Source organism: Corvus cornix, chromosome 5 (genome assembly GCF_000738735.6).
Source record: "Corvus cornix cornix isolate S_Up_H32 chromosome 5, ASM73873v5, whole genome shotgun sequence".
Classification (NCBI taxonomy): domain Eukaryota; kingdom Metazoa; phylum Chordata; class Aves; order Passeriformes; family Corvidae; genus Corvus; species Corvus cornix.
In genome coordinates this window covers 48144616-48158711 of record NC_046335.1, presented here as the reverse complement: position 1 = coordinate 48158711, position 14096 = coordinate 48144616, and the positions used below count along the sequence as shown (strand labels likewise).

The following is a 14096-nucleotide window of genomic DNA, read 5'->3' as shown; positions in this document are numbered from 1 at the left end:
CAGAAAAAGTATTTCCTGTGATGTTTTTTTAGGGGGTTTTTTAAATAAAACATTTTGGATATTGAGTTGCAAATCAAAGTGTGCATTTAAGTTAACTTTTTCCTCTGCCCACATAACTCTAAACCATCTACAAATGCATTGTATTCTGAAATTACATTTTCTTTTTCCCCCAAAATATATGTTGAAACCTTACATGCCAAGTTTCTGCCCTAAATAATTCTTTACAGACAGATTATAATTCCCTAAAGAGCACAATACTAATTTTACAGCTGTAAAACAGGATATTACAATGGAAATACTGACTCAACTTCTACTATAGCATAGTAACATGTTGGCATAATGAAATTAAATTGATACAAGAGTTCACACATTAAATTTCATTGAAAAGCAGCCTGTAAAACAATTGCTTTAATTAGGAACAAAATCATATTCATCCATTGACTATTTTAGAACTTTGATCTGATGAATGTCACCACAGACTTTGGTATTAAGACTAATGTCGTTCCTATTAAATATGCATCAAAAGTCTGAAGGGGAGGAATATGAAGCAAAAACCCACACAGAAAGAAGAAATAGTAGTGTTCATCAGCACTGAGTACGAAAAGGATTTTATTTTAGGTTATATCGGGCTAAAGTGTGCACAGGAATCTAATCAGGTAAGTAAGGATGATCTGTCCATAAAATCCTGTGTACCTTGGAAAATTTGCATAGTTCAACAGCTGCAAAATACAAGGATCCCTAGATGTAACAATACCTACATCTGTACTTCACAAGTAACAGTTTTAAAACGTTATTTCACATCTACCCCACAAGACTTCACTGAACGAGAACAAAATATAGTTGGAACTACTCACAGAATTAAAGCTCAGAGATGAGAAGGCAGCTGCAAAACTAAGAGATGCCTTGCAAAAAGCATTTAAAAATATCTTCATCTTTCAACCCCTCCTCCAACAACTCCTAAGATAATCAACTCACCCACAAAAACCCAAACACATAATCCCCAAAAGCAGAATTAAAAAAAAGGATGTAACAGGTCTATAGTCGGTATACGTGACTTGTAAACCACATAGAAACTAACAACGACATGTCACCTTCTGTCAAACATTGAAGTCAGCTCTTAACAGCTTTTTTAATTGAGAAGAGGGAGGAAAAAGGGTTCTGAATAACACAAGATCTGCAAGATCACTTTTCATGAAGCTGTTTTTTAAGATTTATGTGCAACTCTTTTATAGATTGTCAGACTACTTTTAATTTAGCAAGTTTTATGCATGTGAGGTTTTGAATGGTATTTCCTGTAGTTTTTTAGCAAAGTTTTCCCTCAGCTTTGATTTTCAATTTACATTTTGCACATACTGATGGGCTTTGCTAAATAGGACATGGTTTTATGTATGCTTAGGAGTCAGCAAACTTGTAAATGTTTTGTTGCGTTTGGTCCTTAGTGAAAAAGCCTGTCTTCTAAGCTGCAATAATTAAAGTAACAGGAAATCCTTAAGTAAAGCTGTTATTTGTAGAAAACTGCTTGATTCAATTCAAAGCAAAAGGCACAGAGAAATATCCGTGCATGGCTATATTCAATAATTGCTTTTGGAAATAGCATTCATGATCAAAGAGACTGTTAGCAAAGTTTTCCTGAAGCATGTTTGTTTCAATGTTAAGGTTGGAAATCGTGTATTCAGTGCATATCAAAAGAAGAGCTCCTCTCAGTTGCTCTGAGATGAGATTGAAATGAATGCTGAAGGGAGAGAGGAAGGGGAAGACAAAACCAACAACAACAAAAGCCCACAAACAAACACTAAAACCCACAGAATCCCCAGACAGAGAGCAGGTAATGCTTTCTGAAGGTGGTCATCTCCAACAGATTCGATGAGAATATTTACCACATTTTTTTAAGCATCTTTTAAAAAATATGTATTTTTTATGAATTCTTGGTTTTATTGGTCCTGAATCTACATTAGGTCTTTAAAACTGTCAGTCTGGATATGAAGACAACATAAGCAGACTAATTTTGAATACTGGCACTGGGAAACTGAAAGATTCATCACACTACATTTATTTTACTTGCTAACACTAAAGCTGTTTTTGAAAGACGTACAGATATCCTGCCACTGGCAGAATTGATACAACTTGCACTGCATTCAAAACCAGCAATAATACAGACAACTTCTTTATTATGCCATAAGGTAACCTTAGGTTTCTTCAAGAAGCCCATAACTAATGGCAAATAGCGACAGTCCAGAGTTCTCAAGGAAATTCAAATAAAGCCCAGGAGGCCAATTTACATATGAAAACGGAAAAGCAATATAGACTTATAAATAACAACAATGACAATGAAGAACATTTAATTACAAGTTATGCACCCTAGGGGTGAGCATACAGTCAGCAAAGCACAGCAATATGAAAGTACCCAACTCCAGATGCAGTTTAGCTGTGGTAACACAGAGCTTATATACGGTTTCCTTCAGCTATATTACATATTCTGTTAGCGCTGCCCAAAGAACTTGTTTAGCAGTGTACACATACACTGAGATAACAAAAAAGTGTAGTGCTGGAGAGTGAGCAAAGGGGTGTGAAAACACTGCCAAGGACTTTTTGAAGCATTCTCTGCTATGTCAGGTAAGTACATTTTCAGAGAAGTGAGATCACTTATTGATGATGGTGCCTGAGACAGGAGCTGTGAATTACCCTCTTCTGCAGGTTCAGCTCAAAACAGGTTTTCATTGACCAGAATTTGTGGTGTTTATGTGATTCAGAAAATTCTGGCTAAACATAACTGAAACTTTTGAGACCTATCACTTGAGAAGGTTTTTGTGTGAGTTTGAGATCTTTATTAGGAAGAATCCTTGTGACCTCACAGCTATTCATGGAATCATAGAACGGTTTGGGTTGGAAGGAACCTTAAAGACCACCTAGTTCCAACCCCTGGAGATGGGCAGGAACTCCCTCCACTAGACCAGGCTGCTCAGAGCCCCATCCAACCTGGCCTTGAACACTGCCAGGGATGGGGCATCCACAGCTTCTATGGGCTAACCTCTTCTCTGTCCTAACTTCTCTGTCCTAACTTTACAGGGCTTTTTCCTAGTAGAAAGCATGAAGAATATTATACTATCAAGACATCAGAAATGGATGGACCTGAATCCATCTCAGCTTTGTTCTGTAAAAGCTTTTTAGCAGCTAGTAGGAGTGTATTAGAAGCAGAACATGACACCTAATTCTGCTTTTAATAATAAAGAAATTACATTATGTGTTCATTGAATGCCACACTTCATATGGCATGCTGTAACACAATAGAAGCTATAACAGAGAAAAAATATCATCATAATTAAATGTATTGATTAAATAAGTTTATTGTAATTAGGAAGACAAAATAACTGACACGCCTATTAACTGAACAATAATTCCCTGAAAGGAGAATATTTCAATATCCTGACAGATCCTGTTGCTTCTATGGGAGGTTTTACTGTATTTTCAGTAAGCCAATCTGGTCTGTCACATACTCAATTTTTAATGGCAACACCAATGACAGCATGTGTTTTTAAATGCAGCTACATCTGCCACTGTTAATTACTGAGTCATCTGACCACTGTAGTGGAAAATAAAAATGCCACAATGACATGAAAGCATTGAAAAAGCTACTTGACAGAAAGCCACTTGCTTGTGCTACACAGTAAGTCTTCTGGTCCTAAGAAAGCCTGTATTTAATCATGGCAGACAGCAAGAAGAAAGAATTCTGCAGCAGATCACAGCAGCAAAACAATACAACAAAACAAAACCTGTTGTATTCAAAAAGGGCTACATATGCATTTCAGCACCAGCAGACCTGCAATAGATTTGCTCATCAATAGATCTTTCCTTCCTGAAACAGCAAGTGGTAGTTTGTGAAGAGAAGACTGTATAAGCACACACAGGTAGATGTTTATTAAAAATATTTCTTAATAAATGTTCTTAAATACGTGTATGTATTTTATTAGTGAAATGGAGGTGTTAGTCCTATCATTCTTAAACAGAAGACTTACTAGTTGTCTTATTTTTAACAAAAAAAAGAGAAAAACAATGCCTTTAGATTTAAAAATCTCTAGAAGATCAGCAGATTTTGAAAGTGCAAGTATGTTATCAGTGATGCCCATGCATTTCAAAGATCTGCAGCACTTACTGATGACAGTTTGTTTGATTAAGCTAATAGAATTAAAGCAGATAAAAAGTACAAATGCTTGAATGCTAATGATAAGGAAAAATATCTTCCAAAAAGTACCTTTCTTTGAACTGCCATAGGAAAAGGAAACAGGAACGATTACAGATGGGAAATGCCAGAACAAAACAGCCAACCTAGTACTTGTCTATCATGTGAGAATGAAAGAGGGAATAGTCAGTAGCAGAAGCATCAAAATTAAAATGTTTACAAAAATACAATCCCAGAAGAGATGCTACATTAGTAAGTACATATAATAAACAGAGAGACAACTGTCACTAGCAATACAAAGAAGGGAGAACTTTACTAGAACTAAAGATAACATCTACACCACAGTTGTGGTAGCACCTTAGGAAAAGCTGAGAAATCTCTAAACAAGATGGTGTGTTGACACAGCACAGACAAATGCTGTGTGAAGACACTATGTGGCTCCCAAAGCAATATAACCACCTTAGAAGAGTCTTGTGCCCAGATTTCCTAAATGTCTGAGATCCTTCTTGCTCCAGAATTAGTCCATTCTGAATAAACTGGGAATTACTGTCACAGCCCAAATTGCAAAACATAGTTAACTGTTTCAAGGAAAAAAAACCCAACCCAACAAAAACATGGACAAAGAAACCCTAAACACAACACTACCCCCCCACAAAAAAAAAACCCAACCAAACAAAACAACTTAGCCCTGATTTAGCAAGACTCTTACCACCTTAGACAGTTGAACACTATCATGGAAAAAGGTAGCAAGAAGTAATCACTGTACCAGTAAGGAAGACAGGATAAATAAATGGAACACGTGTTTCTACATTTTTTTATATGTAATTTGCTCTCTTTAGATCACATAAGACTGTAAACACCAAATAAAACTACTGATCTTTTATAGTATTTTTGTACTGTCACAGAATTACAAAACCAGAAAGTGTATTGAAGCAGTAAGAAGCCACTTCAAAATGCTGTTCTTACTCCATGCTTGCTTGAATTTTATTCCACATTGGACAGTGTTAACATATGAAATTGCTATACTTACTACTCCCCACCACAGGGCATCTGCATAGCTGCCAAATTCTGTTTCTCCAGAATCATTTACAGCATCTTTTTCAGCCAGGTACACAAAATAAGAGGAAAAAATCAGGCCCAAAAATCCAATGTACAGTGTAGTTATCAGTTCCTGCAAAGAGAGTCAAAATAATGGCATTATGGTCTCATTGAGATACCTAAATTGACTAACACCGATGGGTTATTAAGGATAACTGGAAGAGGAGAATGCAACTTCAGCAAATAATACACACTGACACTGAGTGTTGGCTGTGCAAATCAACAAAAATCCATTGAGCTCCCTGGTGACAAAATTTATAGTGCTGATGGCTTGGTCCAGCACTCACAATGCCAGCACTGAGTCAAAACAACCTCTTCAGTTGCACACAGGACTCATTAACCTTCTGGCCACCAAAAAGTAGTTGGGTAACTTTTTCAAACAGTGCCAAATCCAAAAACAACCCTGGAATTTAGGTACATATTTTAGGAAATATTCAGACTAGTTTTCAGAAGTCTCATTTTCTGTTGTTAAGTCCAACTACAAGTCAAAATTTGCCAAAGTGGCAGCGAATATAAGGCAGAACAACCACTCTTTGTTAAAATAAATGACTACCTGCCTCCACACTAAATGTAAGTGACATCAGCAGCATGGCTGCATGCATGCTGTTATGAATATAAAGGCTTTGGCATCAGCTGTGCCATTCCAACTGCTCAAACTCACCTGTCTGTGAATGAACACCACTGATCCCAGCAGCCTCCAGGTACCGCCCTGACGGTCCACATGCAGCATCCGTAAAATCTGCAGGAAACGGATGCCCCTGGAACACCATTTTCAAATTAATGAGAGACTAAAGACACAAGAGAAGAAACAGAGGTGGAGAAGGGAAGTCTGGTCCAAAGGACCATGTTAAGAGACACATAGTATTTTATGTTAGACTTAGCAGCCTGTGTCTTTTCACTCCGTTCGCCCATCTTTCTTCTTGTTTGTTATGAAGACAGCCTGGGGATATTGTCCAAGGGAAGGACTGACCTTTGTACACATGGCTAGTAAGGATAACCAAAGGATTCAGGAATTTTGGACACAAACTGTAAATGCTCCAGGAATTGTTCATCAACTCGTATTTGACCTGCTCACCAGGATGGGAAACAAAATACAGAACCAGCTAACTAAGATCTGATTTCCTTATTTTTGAGGAATTTCATAGGCAATTTGAACCAGACAGTCAAATAATATTTTAAAATATTCTTTTTATGGGAGTCACTGCAATCCTAGAGCATGGCTGCAGCCAGTGTGAAGAGCAAAGGACACTGCCACATATTCATCCAAGAAAACCAAGTAGTGTGACCTTCCTGAGCACAAGGTGGATTCAGTCCATCAGGAATTCACAACCACAGACGTTTTATGAAAAGGCAGCTTGAAGATATCAGATATGAAGCATCAAAGTGTTGCTATAAAACCAAGCTAAGAAACTAAACCAGGACTTGGGTAGAACCCACCTAGTTGCGGAAAGGCGGAAGGAGAATGAGCTTCTCTGTCCCCACTAGCCAAAAAACCACTACAATAAAATTTTATTTCCCCTCCACTTCATAGGATCACCCACACAACTGGTGATCTGCTCAATTACATGACACTGGACAGTGACTCATTTTCTCCTGCAAGAGTTGAAATAGGAGGTAAATTAAAATAAAAAAAGAAGAAACCCCACCTTGCTCAGACAGCACTACTTCCTTTTATTGCATATAATTACCTGATAGCCGAGGTTGCAAAGACTTGACCTTTAGAGCCCACACAAAGAACTATCATGGAAGCAACAACTACAATTAAATCTGGAAAATAAAAGCCAATTGAAGAAAATTAGTTAGCAGCATCTTGCAATACTTCTGCAAGACTACTAGAACCAAAGACAAATATTACTTTAACATTCTGAACAGTCACTCCTAATTGAAAGTTTTGTTTATATATCAAGAGATGTCTATTGTGGCATGTGAAGAAAATTTCATCATGTGATGGAATGGTTTTACTGGGGTGGGTCCAAGCTGGCCACAGTCTAAACAAATGAGGAGTTACCATCAAGCAGCCTGGAATCCTTATTAGCTATAACCCAGGAGGAATTTCAGCAGTTTCCATCTGTTCTCTCTTATCCAATTCTTATTTTCTCTTCTGTGCTTAGACAGGATTTTAATTGACAGATTTTGAGGTTTATTTCATATATAAGAAAATTAACTTACTATCACTTTATCTGTCCAGGTCTAAAACGGAGAGAAAAATGGAATTAGTGTATGAGTCTAATTTAGTTTAAGTCAGTCAGAACTGTACTCTGAATCTACATGCCTCAGGCCTAGTAAATTTTGGAAAGGAACTCTGTATTTTGGAGAATTAAATAGTTCTTGATCCATATCTGAGAAAGCGGAACTTTGTTTTGCTTTTCAGACTGAATTAATTTGGATGATGTTTCAGAACACTTAGTGTTCTAGGACTTGAGAGAAATGGATCATGGCCAGAGTGCAAAGATGCAGTCAAAGTCTTTTTGTAGCTGCAGTCACACCTGAAATACAGTTGCTATTTTTTATACATATATATATATGGATGGATGCACAGAGGAGCTAAACCAAACTATTTTGTAATTGTAAAAATACTCAGGTACAAAATTTTGTAATGTACATTCAGCAAAACTGTAGATAGTTTATGAAAACCTGTGTTCTGTACTCAACAATAATGTTTCTGAGGAGTGGGAAAATCTATGTCACAGAACAAGAGTTACTATTCTTCCATAACAATACTCCTCTTCCAAAATCAGGTTTATTTAGTCCATTTATATTTCAAGTACTTAAGTACAGGGCAAGGGTCTTTACACAGTTCTCTCAATACTGGCTAACAAAATACAGATTGATTTTGGATTATGTTTCTTTTGGTGAAACTGTTAAATGAATGACAAGAATCCTAAAAAAACAGTGATTAGTGACATATATGGAATATTTGGATGTAATTTCCAAGAACTCTGAAGTCATTTTAGGAAGCCAGTTGAATCCCAAGGGAATTCAGGTGTCCAGCTCCAAATGCATCACTGAAAACCATATTTTAATTCGACTGAAACACAAAGCAACTACAGTGCATCTATTGCACTCTACCACACAGTACACAGCTCAATTAGAGTGCAAAATAAACTCATAATAAACTATTCAAATGGCTGCTGAGGGGAGAAAAAAAAAAAGCTGTTCAGTGTCTTTAAAAAAATATAATTGTAGAACTTGTACAGTGTCTGGGATCCTCAGGTCACAGGAGACAGGACAGTCAAGACTTACTCCTGGCAAAGCTTATGATCACTTGTGAAAAAAAACCCAGGCTGCTCTTCTGGAAAAACAAACCAAGCTACATTTGTTCTCAAGTGACAGCGCCATGAATTCCTGAAAGGAAATTCAGATCTACATTCACGTTAATGACAAGAGCTCTCGCTCTAACTTGGCTTCAAGTGCTGCAGAAGTCCAACTTCTAAAAACTTTTAGGACAAGTTTTACTTATTGTTTACATCAACTTTGCAAGCTTGCATACTCACCAATGATTGAAATAGGCTTCCTAGCAAAACGAAGCCTTCCCCATATTCCAACGTATTTACTGCGGCACCCTGCTGACCACAGCCGAACCACATACTCTGTTCCAAAGAATACCACTAATACAATTTCCTAAAAGAAACACACAGGGAACGAGGTTAATTCTCTACTCTGTGTATGTCTTTCATCTCTTTTCAGAATGTATTAGAATGTGATAAATAAAATGTAAAATTAGGACGGTGACAAATACATCAACTATACCAAAAATGAGCTGACCTAAAATAGAAAAACCTGTAAGAGTAGGGAAAGAAAATATTAGGAGCAAACTGAAATACTCTGATTACATGCAGTTTGGCTTGTCTACATGTACTAAAACTGAAAACCATTCTGTGCAATTCATTTGGTCTAATTCAAACAAAAGGTTTCCTGACTGAGCCAAACAAAACAAGCAGAGTCTGTATTTAGAAGATGAGCATTTTGCTAGCTTAGTTCATTTTGGGAAGAGGTGTGCTTCACACACCATTTACCAGATCAGCTCAACTTCCCCCTTGTTTACACTTTTTCATTCTTCCTTTAAGCTGACATGGATTGAAAAAAGATTTCTAGTATCCATCACCAATATGACAGTCTCCAGGTGCACTGAAGACAAAGTGAGTTCTCCAGCACACCTTTCCCATCCTCTTGTCAGCGTTCAAGGACTTCAGCAGAAACAGAGATCTAGTCCTGCAACACTGCTGGTACCAAGCTACTTATGAACTACTCACCTATACTAAGCTGTGACTTTAGAAACGCCTCCAAGGTGACAGATGTCAGACACCTGATATTCTTGCTGATTGGACAGTTGGTACAGTTAGGTCCTATTTGGAACATCATCAGTGTGCAGATAATCCTTGGGTTTTCTACAGACCAGATGAGCATGGCATAGCCAGCATAGTTTCTTTGAGTATCAGGGAGCTGCAATTCTTCCTTATTGGCAACTCAATTAATAAATGGTCACATTCTCCATCAGAGCCAACAACAAAATCTACTTATTGAAATGGTAAGAGTGGCTTGTCACTGAAAACACACAACACGTGGCATAAAGTAAGAGTACAGCTAAGTAATCAATCTCAAGATGTCACGGTTACACAGGTTAATGCAGATTAAGAGAACGAGCTCCCTATTTCAAAGTGTGATTTCACGTAAAGAGCAACTGCAGAGAACAACCCATGCTGTTGAACATTTTATCCAGCCCTCTCACATGTCCACAGGGTTCACTGCTGTTTTGCATAACAAATTGGCAAATGGGACTCAACATAGTACCTACGATTATATTCTTAATTAACTGAAATAACCAGGACACAGCCCTAGTCCAGGCAAGATGAACGGGAGTCATATTATCACCTTCAAAAATGCATGGGACATGCATACTGAGCAAAATAATATGTCTGTATTCAGCAAAAATAGTGGGGAAAGGGTTAGGCTTCAGTTGACTTCACTGTAATATTTTTGCGCCTCTGAAACATCTTGATGGCATAAAAAACCTGTTCATCTCAGGGCACGAAAGTGTTGAAGTTCAACTCTGTGACACTTCTAGAAAAGCTGGTAGAACATGAGCCAGGACTCTTTCCCTTAATTTTGACATCTCATAACCTATGCTAGATGTCAGATGCAGTAGAACAGCTATCACAATTGTTTATAGTCACTTGTATTCAAGGCAGATTTTTAAGATAATATGAAACTATTTAGAGCATTGGTTGTAATAAACAAAGCTCAGACTCTTCAACCCAGCCATGAATCTCTTTTACAACTTCCTTTTGAAAGCACCCACCACAACTCTCCACCGTTTTTTTTAATTGGACTATTTTAAAATATTTTCCAATAAAATAAAGATGTAATGAACATCATAAATTGAAAGAAATGGCATCTGCACCAGATGTTTTAAGGAAAGACGGTGTCTTATGACAGAAGCTTCAAATGCAATGAACCTCCCCCTTTGTCCAGTCTAATGTCATTTATGAGCCAATAGTGAATGGGAAAATTGTGAGCTCTGCTTGACATGAGGTGCTCTTGCTCAAAGAAAATAGAGCACCAGAGGCAATCTTTTCTGATCAGGTGATTGTATTCCTTTCACACACGGTCAATAAACTGCAGAGGACTAGTACGCCTCCCTTCATCACTACCACGGAGGAAATTCCCTTAACAAAAGACAATTCCAACCATACAGAGAGGAAAAACTATCCTTCATTCAAAACAGCTCATCTGAGGAAGGGATGCATGGTTTCACATTGTATGTGACAGCACAGATAATACTGTTCAGATACCCCCAAAAGCAATTACTAAAAGCAAAAGAAGAAGGAAAAAAAAATTACCTTGGTAAGCAAAGAAAAACCCAGAGAAGAAGTTAATGTTTTAGCACAATGGAACCACAAACAGCACTTGTGACCAGGCTTCGTGGCCCTGCCGGGATCACAGTTCCAGTTTTACAGCAGGAAGGTAGGAAGAGAAAGCCTGGATTGTGCTTTAAAGGAGCGAGTGTTCTCCACGCAGGAAATTTGCATGGGAGCTGCTGTGCGTATGTTTCCTAAAGCCCCTCCATGGTTCATTGGCTAACAGGCACACCGGCAAGTATGCAAATGGGGGCTGTCCCACAGACAATGCGACAGACACGCAGTCAATGGTTACTGTCACCCAGCTCTTTGCGTGACATGCAGACAAGCTCAGAGAACACTGATTGTCCTATAGACTCCGGCGACTGGAGGGAACGACCAGTCGGCTTACACCAAGACACATTTTTCACTCCTGACGTTTTGATAAAGGCTTATTGACCTAAATGAGACCCAAGTTATTCAGGGAACATCGGGGGTGAAAGTGCACAAGCTGTTCTTCATGGTCATACACACAAACGCCAGGTATCCATTAGCAACTGGCAAATTCCCCCTCCCCTGCCCGTGGCTGTGTGACAGACAAAAGTGTTTTTAATATCTTGTGTTGCATAAATCTAATAAGCAGTCTCCTGGGGGGTGGGGGAGGCTGATGAATTTCTGTCTGTATACTCTTATATTAGTGGCCCGAAACTTGTAGACAATAAAAAAAAAAGTACATTAGAAAATTATGCTTTCCTGAGCTACTAAAACATTCCCTGTATTTTCCTGATTAACAGCTTAACATGAAATTTATGTGTTAAGAAGAAAATAACTGCCTGAAAAACACGAGTGAGCATGGGAATTAAAGCTCAGTGGTGGAGTTTTCTTGGTTAAATTGCATACATACAAGAACTACACGGTGCAAGGACGCATTCAACCCAATGTAACTTAATAGCAGTCTCCTTTCTACAAGGTGAAAACAGAAATACAACAGTGAGATTAAAAACTTTTATGGTATAAAGAGCCCTCTAAGATGGGACAGTCATGTACATTCATACTACGGCCATAAAGGGGCTGTCTTACTCAAGAGAAAATACCTGTTTTCCCTTTAATTATCGATTTCTAGCTGGTACCCTCACTTCTTCCATCCTTCCTGCTCAGCTCAGGTATATGCATAGTGCCATTTTCATGCCTTCTCAGCCACATAATCCCACCATAGCCAAAGTAAGATATGGCATAACTTAATCACCTGGCTACAGTACAGCTCTCACCACCTGATGAAGGAACTTAGGCAGGATCAATAAAAACACAGTTGCCTGAAAAAATACCCATGCTATATTACAGTCCATACCTCCAGAGTTCCCAGGGTATTTTGCTAATAAATGCATCTTGAAAAGCCCTTCCTTTACTACTCAATCCCCACTGGATAGAAAGAGCTACAGCAGTCCTATGATGGGATGCATCCAATATCTGCATTGTGAAATAAACTACAGTAGCAACTCCAAAATGAATGACAGGGTCCTGAAACTTAACTGAAGGAGATGTTTTTAAAGCAATTAGCTTAATAGCTTGGGGGGCAGGAGGGAACCAAAAAAACCTGACAAAAAGTGGATCATGACACCACAACAACAGCTATTTAGCAGATACAGAAATTGTCACTGGAGGCTGAGAAAACATCTCTATAGAGAGTATTTTGCCTAAGACTCTGCCTGTAGACCTCAAAACTGTAATTGGTCATGGAATCACAGACATTCAGGCAACCATTCGATGTGGGAGGGCTAGATGATGTCATCTGAAATCTGTTATGAACAAAAATGCCTTTAAGACTCTACATTTTTTCAAGGCACTCCATAAATGTAAGAAAGGTGAAACATGTTTTAGGAGGAAGAAGGCAAAGCATACCATTACGTTATTCTGATTGGCTATAGAAGACCCAAAACAGAAGACCACATACAGCTTATTTCATCTCCCACAGAGGTGTCTGCCCTAAGAGGAAGGAGAGATGACAGGCACAGGAAGACAAGAGGCACTGGTGAAGGGGAAAGCCTTAAGACACATAAACACAAACCTCTTGTACTGAAGAATTTCCTCCCATCTCAACATTTTACTGGGAATACAACTCCTACCCATGTCTGCCATATCACAAGCTTTATTACATTACCCTCTTCGGAGGGAGAAATCACATTATTCCCACAATTCCATCAAATCTGGCTTCAAGGATGATAAAATTCCCGTGGATTTCTTTAAACAATGAAATAATTTCTCACGTATCTTATATAGGGATTGCATGCCAACCACCATTACTTCAGTTGTAGGATTCCTGTGGCAGTACTTCCACTGAAACCTATTTTTTAGCCAAGGCAATGGAATATTTCTGCTACAGAGCAGTAAATGGGAACAGTAACCTCCTCACAGTCTAAGGCAGCAGTAGTGGAGTGAGGACACAGCCATAAGCTTTCTTCAGAAGTCATGACAAGCAGGTCTCTGAAGGAGCCAAGAGAGAGGACAAGAGATCTGCTGATGCTAAAGTGACAAATAGGACACTTGCCATCAGTCAAGGGCTGTGTAGCTGGATTAGGAAACAAACAGGCTAAGCATCTTCATGAGCAGGGATACAGCATCTCTCTACTCCTCAAAGGTCAGAACCAGCAGGAATATGTCTCATATAGAGCAATCACAGACTCACGGAACAGTTTGAATTGGCACGAACCTTAAAGATCACCTAGCTCCAACCCCCCTTTCCACTAGATCTGATTACTCAAAGCCCCATCCAACCTGCCCTTGAACTTGCAGGGATGGGGAATCCCCTTCTCTGGGCAAACTGTTCCAGTGCCTCACCACCCTCACAGTAAAGAATTTATTCCTAATATCTGATCTAAACTTGCCCCTTTCAGTTTGAAGCCATTCCCCCTGTCCTGTTCCCTTGTATAAAGGCCTCTCCAGCCTTCTTGTGGCCCCCTTTAGGTACTGGAAGGTGCTGTAAGGTC

General features: G+C 38.7%; 1 protein-coding gene across 1 annotated transcript in view; it reads right to left on the bottom strand.

Annotated features, from left to right (window-relative positions):
* KCNQ1 (potassium voltage-gated channel subfamily Q member 1) overlaps positions 1–14096 on the bottom strand; it is a 336181-nt gene that overhangs the window by 247607 nt on the left and 74478 nt on the right. Inside the window, 4 exon segments of the mRNA XM_039553144.1 lie at positions 5208–5348; positions 5937–6033; positions 6964–7042; positions 8770–8896. Coding sequence (XP_039409078.1) covers positions 5208–5348; positions 5937–6033; positions 6964–7042; positions 8770–8896 — 444 coding nt within the window.